The sequence below is a fragment of the Lactuca serriola genome, chromosome 3, assembly GCF_051521515.1.
Source record: "Lactuca serriola cultivar US96UC23 chromosome 3, Lser_US96UC23_V15, whole genome shotgun sequence".
Taxonomy (NCBI): Eukaryota; Viridiplantae; Streptophyta; class Magnoliopsida; order Asterales; family Asteraceae; genus Lactuca; species Lactuca serriola.
The window spans coordinates 96276275-96286267 of record NC_136410.1 but is presented as its reverse complement, the minus strand read 5'-3'; the positions used below and the strand labels follow the sequence as shown (position 1 = coordinate 96286267).

The 9993-nt window shown below is 30.5% G+C and overlaps 2 protein-coding genes across 2 annotated transcripts; both read left to right on the top strand.

Moving 5' to 3' along the window:
* Positions 1–4529: 4529 nt before the first annotated feature.
* LOC145092893 (uncharacterized) lies at positions 4530–5588 on the top strand. The gene is made up of 2 exons (XM_079030885.1): positions 4530–4924; positions 5038–5588. The coding sequence occupies exons 1-2, from the start codon at positions 4671–4673 to the stop codon at positions 5360–5362; spliced, it is 579 nt and encodes a 192-aa protein (XP_078887011.1). The 5' UTR covers positions 4530–4670; the 3' UTR covers positions 5363–5588.
* A 1324-nt stretch (positions 5589–6912) lies between these two features.
* Positions 6913–9767, top strand: LOC145094590 (protein FAR-RED ELONGATED HYPOCOTYL 3-like). Its single transcript, XM_079032730.1, has 4 exons — positions 6913–7819; positions 7932–8189; positions 8306–8875; positions 9039–9767. Exons 2-4 carry the CDS (start codon positions 8154–8156, stop codon positions 9180–9182), a joined length of 750 nt encoding a protein of 249 aa, XP_078888856.1. The 5' UTR covers positions 6913–7819; positions 7932–8153; the 3' UTR covers positions 9183–9767.
* The last annotated feature ends 226 nt before the right edge of the window (positions 9768–9993 follow it).

Genomic DNA, 9993 nt, shown 5'->3' with positions numbered 1-9993 from the left:
TTTGTTTCACTTGATTCCCCTCGTATGATACACCAGTCATTTGGGCAGCAACCACCTATTTCTTCTAGATAAATCTCACCACATGTACCTTTAGTTTATGTCCTATCGATAGTCCATTAAGAGTCTTTCCATATGCATGTTGCTATCCACCTTTATGAATCTTGCAAATGCGAAATTAGCTCGTGTTGAGATGATCCTGGTTGCTGCCTCTCCAATCCATATTCACCGTACTCCTTCTTTGTTCCACTTTTGTTCATCCATCCGCTTCAGGTTTGCCGAAAATCCCCTAACGACTCTTCCTCCCCCAATTACAAAAAATGAATGAATGTTTAAATTATGCTAAGTCTAATTTAAAATGTTATTTAAAAGTTTTTAGAACATTTTTAATCATTTGCGGAGGTCCTAAAACATAAAAACTTATAATAAATCAAAGTAGGTTGTTTAAAGAATATACAAGGATTATTACAATTAACAAATGAGATTAAGTAATAATCACAGTCTAGATAATTTTAAACACCAAAATCTTTTTTAAGTATCGAAGCTATCAACAAAGGGATTGTATCCCAACACTATCATGTGTTGGTGGCAAGGTGCTCCTTCGTCATAAGTTAGGTGTTCAAGACTCAAGGAAGACAAAAAAAAAGTTTAGAAGTAATTACATGCATTTCAATCCATTTACATATTTTATCCTTAATACATATAGAATCAATATACATAAACAACTTTAACACAAATTAACTTTTACCACCTTGTATCAATCCATCCACATAGCACCAAATCTTGAAATTGAGGTTAAGGAAATGATTTATTCAACATTTGGTCTCTAATTACCACATAGGCACATACGATTGTTGTTTCTTCAAAGAATTGATCCCAATAGCTCTATGGAATCAAAATTCGCACATCTAACAACACAGAACTTCTAAACTAAAAATGATGTAAATAATGGAATGAATTCTCATCACTGAAGGGAGTAGTAAAAGAAGGTCATGATCGGCCAAACATTGTCTTATACATGTCAATTTTAAGTTACCTTATGGTACTCCTATCCGATACATTGCATGCTTCTAAGTTTTGTACGCATTTGTACAACCAACTAAAGGTTTATATTCATCCTCTTATGCATGCATTTACTTTGTCAAATCCCTCATTAAGTTCATTGGATTTATACTTCTTTTATAAGTTTCATATGTAGTTAAGTTCATTGGATTTATACTTCTTTTAGAAGTTTCATATGTAGTTAAGTTCATTGGATTTATACTCGGGTTATTAATTGGGTATACCCGAGTGTCACACCAAACATACTGTATCTTGTGTTTACAGCCTTCCATTTCTAACACGATATAAATATACATGCATGTATCTTGTGTTTACAGCCTTCCATTTCTAACACAATATAAATATACATGTACTTACACTTAATACAATCACTAGACAACCATTCCAATATTCTTACATGGTCTCATAATCCAAAAAGAACACATCATCACATCATAAAATCATATCAAGATGCCTTTGTGGATCTCGCAAGATTTAAAAAAGCAATGTTGTTGTTTTATTAATAAGGTTCGTAGTCAAACAAACGAATGATCGTGCTGAAGAGTTTAATGAATAAAACTCATTTGTACCTTTGACTTTAGCTATACCATGGAATAAATAATGATTCTAAGGTATCTATATACGTTATTGTGCAAGTGTGTTAAAAAGGACGGCAACACTTTAAGTAGCGAAACATGTAGCATCTCTCCTATACTACCTAGGACACTAATTATAAGTCTTATTCCTTATATAAGTTCTATTATTTTAATCGCATAAGACTATATTTATAAAATCATACTTGAAACTCAATGTCCACCAAAAATTACATACTAAAAAAGAAAGTAGAAAAAAACATAGAAATTTTCATATTTCTCAATTAAGAATTATATTATAAAAAATTATTAAATTGTATGTAAATGGTTATTGCAATTTTTAAATTTGGTTGTCAATATTGTTAAGATTAAGATGTTATCTATTATTGTATGTATTGTAAAATTGTAATCGTAAGATTTGACTGGAATCCAAAGATCCCACCTTGATAAATTAGTCTCCAAATTTGATTGCAAGTTCTTGTTTGTGTAGTTCTATTGTATTTTGATGTTGATTAAGAAATCCGTGGTGGAATCACTTTAACTCCTTAAGTAATAACCATAATCTTTGAGTTGAATGTAAGAACTTCGATGTAAAATTTCAAGATGAATGAACAATGTTTCTAATTTGTATATGAGATTTTGGGCATGAATGACTAATTTGATAAGCCTAGAAAGACTAAATACTTGAGTATAAAATAAAGACTGAAATGTCGTGTCGGATCCAAATAAATTCTTATGGGTCTAGAGATAAATCTTCTTTTAAAATCAAAATTAATATGATCAAGATATATTATGTAGTATATTTTTTGCTTTTAACAATCATGGTTAAAAGGAAAACATAATTGTTTTCATTTTTATATAAAAAAAAAAATACTATAAAATACTTATTTTCAAATATTTAAGCAGTATTTTGCCCTTTGAGAAATCCGGCAGGCGCCATGCTTTATTGGAAATGAAAAAGGGCAGAATGGAGACCGCATGTTCACGGAATGGGGCGGTGAAACCGCACTTACTACACCCCTCTTTTATTTCAACCAATAAATCAATAAGTTTACCAAATATAAATACTTTTATTTATTATCGTCAACTTGATAACTCTTTATTTTATTACAGCAAGATAAATCGAATATTTATTTTCTATACTTAATTCGGTTTTTATATAATATTAAATAAATCAGAAAAATGTAAAAACTAGTGTTTTGGTCGCATGGAATAATTTATACGTAGACCCACTAGCGCCCTTCCATTTAGCATCCTTATCCTCGGAATTTAACGTGCAGCCTTGCATCGTCCAATTCGGACATCTTCACGTTGACCAAAATCAACACGCTTTTTTTAGACTCGAAGATGCCACCGCCCATTTTTATTTATTTTTATAAGTTAACTTTAGACCATTTTATTATATAATATCTACAGCTACACCCCTCTAGTTCTATAATAGACAAGTTCAGTCCGTATGATAACACTGCCAACATTTACATTGTAATAACACTAGACCCGACAATTTGATACACTACATCACTGACATGACACAAATAAGTTTTTCGGTGTATAGGTTTTAGAAATCCACATTTCGTGTCTATTTGTGTCAAATGAAGTCTAAATTCGTGTTTCATGTTTTACACATGTCAAACATGAACTTACCGATTTAACATGATATGACACGAATTAAATTTGTGTGACACACGACACGTTTAAACACTTGTATACATATATAGATACACAACATACAACACATATACATACTAATCAAATGCATATTTTCCTAGTGTAAAAAATGGCATTAGACAATGTGTGTATAAATTAATGAAAAACATGTTTATTCTTGTCGTATTACGTGTCACACAAATTAATTACGTGTTTTTTTTCATGTTTGATAAACAAAGGTGTTTTATAATTTGTATCATATTCGTGTCATGTAAATTCGTGTCTGACAGGTATACAAGCACATAAACAAGAATTGTTAGCTTAAATATCACCACATTCATAGGGTTGCAACGCAGATCTAAAAATAATATATGTGTTGAACCCTAAACATATTGGCTAATGAACACTTTTTCAATACTTCTGATACAATTATGTCACCGACTATTTTATATTGTGGTACATATATGTGAACTAGAGAGATTTCTATTAATATTAGGAAAATTCAGTTGTAGAGTTTACAAGTAATATAAGAAAGAAACAGATCGAGCTTAATATAAAAAAACACGTCGGCCAAATGAATTGCTCATATCCTCTCCATAAGACCATAACCTTTATAGTGTAGTCTTCTCAAACACCCATGTAGAAGTTCCCCTTCTGGACCCTTTATGGAATCTCCTTAGATGAAATTTTCTTCATCTAATTTTTAAATAATTTTCTAAAATTAAGTCTTAAGATTTCATTACTAAGTTTCAACAACGATAACTAGGTCTAGAAGCAAATTTGACTCCCCAACTTAATGCACACCACTTTAACCAACTTGTTCAATTTACGAATTTTTCTTACAAAAAAAAGAAGCTTATTTTAAGGATAGTGAGGTCATTTTTTTTAAAGCCTTATATATTTACTAATTAACACCAACATAATCAGGGTCTTGCATGACTATCTTCAGAATTAGAATGTATTTAGTACGGTGTGGGTATAGTTGAGGGGCCTAAATGTAAATATTCGATAATGCCCATACCTAATAAGCAAACGGCAGACCCCGTATTTTGAGCTGTTGGCAGCATTCATACCAAATAAAATGGCCCCCACCAAATATAGAAATGGATAACGCCGAATCTTCACGTTGTCCACTACGAAGTACAACCATAAATACATACAGTCTACATGTCTCTATAGTCAGGCATATCCCACTTGTACCCTTATCCTTTTATCCCTTTAAATTCATTATCCTCGTCTTTCCAACTTTCCTCATAAGCGAAGAAAAGGATTAAGCTGTGTTCATACTCTATACCATACCAAAAACCTCACCTTTATTTCCCAATTTCAAAAGCTGAACAGTTGATTGATTAGAAAGATTTGAGATTATAAAACCGAGACAAGTTGCAGATAATGATGATGCAGATGGAGATGGGTTCTTCTACTACCTTAGATCAAGAAAAGAAGATCGGGATCATGGGTTATGAAAATCAAGAAGAAGATGATTCGTTCTCCTCTGATGCTTCGAGTATGGTATCATCAGATGATGAATCCGATGATGCATTTGAAGAAAGCAATTCATCTTCCGGTAGCTCTCCGTCGTCTAACGACGATCATCGGAGTGCCTTGGGAGACATGTCTGATCTTCTTCACCAACTTCCCTCCAAGTAAGTTTAATGTCAATCACTTACAAATCACAAGTTAGAAGATGCTTTGATTCCGAAAAGATAGATCATAGATCTAGAACTTGTTCTTATATTTATGTTTGATGAATTAACAGGAGAGGGTTGTCAAAGCACTTTCAAGGGAAGTCACAATCTTTTACATCGTTGGCAAACGTGATGTGTTTAGAAGATCTTGCGAAGCCTGAAAACCCTTACAACAAGAAGCTGAAATCATGCAAAAGCTATGTCGGATTATCCAAAGTGCTTCCACCTCCGACAAGAAGTGCTTCTTCCTCGAAGCTTTTCAACAACAAGCCATCGTCAAGAACTTCATGTTCTTCACTAAGTATAGGAAGAAATGGTAGCTTCCTTGGATTAAGCAACACCAGTAGGCCACCTAGTCATCCATCTCATAACAATGGTGCCACGAGTGCTTTTTAGCTATTCGAGTCGAACCCTTTTGTTCGTTTGAGGCAATCATGTTCAAGTTGATAGATCTTTCAAGGGATCATCGGCTTTTTGGATGTTCTAGTCTCGAGAGGGAAGTTTTTTTTCCTTCGCATTTTGCAAGAGATTGTTGTCATGACCCGTACTTTCGTGTATTTGAGTTACAATACAATCATTGTGTATATACTAATGGATTTGTTTAAGGGAATTGATTTATGTTTGTGGGTGTATCCAGATACTATAATCTTAATTAGAAGATACTACACATCGTTTTTAGTCCTTTTACTTCGATAAAGCTGCAAATTGGTCTTTTGTAGATTTATGGGGATGTTAGGCCTTCCATGTGCATATATGAAGGCCGAATATTTATGAAAAGTATCGTTTCTTAAAATTCTAATTATTTCGAAATATATATATATATATATATATATATATATATATATATATATATATATATATATATATATATATATATATAGGTTCAATTGAGAAAAAAAAAAGATTGAGAATGGAGGCCAATAATTTATCTAACATGTTTAAATAAAAAAAATCGGGTGTCCATTTTCATTAAGAGTATCTTTGTAAATTAGCAACTTTTTTACATAGAACTTACCTGTTCGTTGTTATTATTTTCCAATTTGATGATATCTTTATTTCGTTTGAATCGGATATGAGGAATTCATTATCAAGATTATTTTCTTTATATAACTCGTTAGCAATTATACGTATTCATTCCATTAATCGTGAAGTTTCGCATTTGTGTTTCAGTTTTCTAATTCGTATTCAGTTTTCCGCCGATTTGATCAGGTATGTATATCGTTTGAATCGCATAGATCGGAGTTCATTGACAAGATTATTGCCTTTTATACTTTGTTTGGAATTACGCTTATTATCTTCGTTTTGATGTTGTTTAATCGGAGTTCATTATCAAGATTATCAAGTTGCGAATATTTATTGGAGTTATTTCATCGGATTTTTGTTAAGTAGTTTGAGATATTTATTTCGAATCTGAGCTGATTTAATTTTTAATCGGATATATCGTTGTAGTTTTTACGTTCTGTACCGATAGAGATTGCTTAATTACATCATCTGATCATATATGATTTGAGTTTCTTTTAGATATTTTGTACGTTGAGGTGAGATATATTTGTAATTAACCAGGTTTTCATCTTTACGACTTTTTTTGTGAGATATATTCATTATATTCGATATTAAGATTGTTTTTGTTTATTTATATAGATCATTTGGTGTATTATGTCGAATTCTAGTGTTATTGATGGTGATTTGTATTCTTATATGAGTGAGAGTGAAGAAGAAGATGTTGAGAACTCATTTTTTGAATTATTTTGTTGTTTTTAATTTTGTTGATTATCATTTATTTACATATGAATATGTTAATATGAATAAATTGTTGTCTTATTCATATATGAATAATCGTCTGATAATTGTAATTTCAAATTTTTTATTTTTCTCGTTTTATTCATATATGAATAAGTTATGTTTTATTTTATATATTTTGAATCCTGATGAATTTTATGTATTCATATATGAATGTTTTTATTCATATATGAATAATTTTTGTTTTATTTATATGAGTTTGATGTATTCATATATGTTATTGTTTTATTCATGCATTATTATTTTAGGTGGTGAATCTTCAAGTTCAGTACATGATGCACAATATTGTGATGATATAATTGGAGAAAATGTCTATAAGCCAGATGTACCTATTCAACTTATTCCAATTTAAGGGTTTAATCTTCAAATCATTAAAGTTGGCTATCAAAATGTATTCTGAGTATGCTGAAATTAGTGGTTTTGATGTTAGACTGAGCACACAGTCAAGGTTTGATAACAAGATTATAAAGAAGAAACATGTTATATGTAATCGTGGTGGTAAACAGAAAAAGAAATCTTGTGACACATTAGGTACAAGTGGTGTTAGGAGGAAACGAAATTCAAATTCAAAAGCTATTGGTTGTCAAGCAAAGATTATATTTGAATCTGTGTATGGAACTCCAGATTATAAAGTTTTTCAGTTTGATGAACTTCACAACCATCCACTTGAGAAGAGAAGCGATTTAAAAAAAAGCGAGACAAATGTCATATTCAGAAAAAGAGTATTGTGCATGCTTCCACATCAAAAATAGGTCCAACTATGGCTCATAAGTTGAGGGCAAGTTTGAGAGGTGGGTATGAGTTTGTAAAGCCAAAAGTAGTTGACTATAAAAATTTAAGGAGACATATCAACAGTGTTATTGGTTATAAATATGCCCGGATGATATTAAACACAATGAATGACCGTCGAGCTCATTATCCAAATTACTCATTTGAGTTTAATTGTCAAGATGATGTTTTGGACTGTATGTTTTGGGCTGATGAAATGGAGAAGACATATTATGCTGAATTTGGTGATGTTATCTTGTTTGATGCGACTTTCCGAACAAACAAGTAAGTTATTTTATCTATTTTTGTTTATAGCTTATTCATATATGAATATTTTTATATTCAATTATTAATACATCAAAAATTGACTTTAATGAACATTTTTTTTGTGTGTTAGGTATCGAATGGTTTTTGTTCCGTTTACTACTATTGACCATCATAAAAAAATGGTTACTGTTGGATCTGGGTTGCTAAGCAATGAAAGCATTGAGTCTTACTCTTGGTTGCTTAAAACATTTCTTAAAACTCATGGGAAAGAACCAACACTTGTTTTAACCGATCAAGATGCTGCAATAAAACAAACTGTTGAGAATGTGTTTTGTAATTCAAAGCATCGATTATGTATGTGACATATAATGAAAAAGTTGAAAAAAAGGTATTATTTTAATATATTTCAAATATATTACTTATTAGTATATTCGTTTATGAATATTGATTGTTATTTTACTTATTATTATTTATTCATTTATGAATATTTTTGTTTAAATACAGATATCAGATGATTTATTTACTAACACAGACTTTAGAAAAAGATTTTCAAAGCTTGTTTGGGACATTAATATGAAACCTGATGTTTTTGAGGTGAAGTGGGGTTTGCTTACGAAGGAATTCAATATTGAAGACACAAGATGGTTTAAAGACATGTTTACAATACGTGTTTCATGGACACCTGGATATTTTAGTGATATTCCAATGTGTGGTTTGATGAAGACTACATCGAGGTCAGAGAGTATGAATTCATTCTTTAATACATACTCAGAAAGTGGGAACTTACTTTTGAGTTTCATGATGAATTACGACACTGCCATTCAAAAGCAAAGGAATACTCAACGAGATCTTGATAAGGCATCAAAGAAAGCATCATATAAAATGCAAACACCTCGAGAAATAGAACTGCAAGAATCAAAGGTTTATACAAGTACATTATTTTTTGAGGTGCAAAAAGAAATATATAAAGCATGTTTTTTCTGTACATACTCATATGTTGGTATTGAAGATGGTTGGGAAGTTTACATTGTGCAGCACAACAACAGTAAAAGTGATTTTAAAAATGAATTTAAGGTAATTTTATTAGTTTTTTATGAAAAATGTAATAATATTCATATATGAATATGAGAATATTCATATATGAATATGAGAATATTATATGAATATATGAATATATGAGTGTTGATATGAGCATTCTTATATGAATGTAAATGTGTAAATTTTGTTTTTGTATCAGGTTGAAATAAAAGCTGAAGAAAAAGAAATAAATTGCAGTTGTGAACATTTTAAGCGTATAGGTGTTTTATGCAGACATGCTTTTACAATAATGATGAGATGTGGTGTTAAAGAAATTCCTGAAAGGTACATTTTGAAGAGATAGAGAAAGGATGTGATATCAAGAAATTATCGTTTTAGTTCTGTTCAGTCCGATTCAGGTGATTGTGACAATGTAAAGCTAGTCAATGATTCATATTATAGTTTTGAATCATGTTTGGATATTGTAAGAGATGACAAAAAGAGATTGGCTTTGTTTGCTGAGAAGTAAAAATGTTGTTGAAGGAATTTGAGAGTAATTATATTTCTCTTGGATTGAAAAGCAAGACAGATGGTGAAGTTGTATGCAAGCTTTTGGGTGTTACTATTCCTATTCCAGAAGAGATTAATATTCATGTTCCTGAAGTTCAAAGCAGTAAAGGTTTTGGAATCAAGAAAAGAATTTCAAGTGTAGGTGAAGTAGCATATGAAAATTCTACAAAAGAACATAGAATGTGTTCAGGATGTGGAAAACGAGTTCCACACAATTTACGTACTTGTCCAGAAAGAGTTGGAGCTGCTAAATCAGCAAAAGACAGTTAGGGATTTTTTAGTGTTTTTTTTATGTTTTTTGGTTTAATTCATTATGAATATATGCAGATAAAAAAAATAAACAATAATATTCATGTATGAATAATACACATTTATATTGATATGGTAAATTGATATGTTGATATTTGTTTTTAAATTACTATAAATAAGTTATATTGATATTGTAAATTATTCATAAATGAATACAAATATGTGAAATTTGTTATACTAATAAATAAGTATATTCATATCTGAACTTTTTTATGTTAATATCTGAACTTTGTTATACTAACATATTAATTTGAACATATTCATAAATGAATATATCATATTCGTATTCATTTATG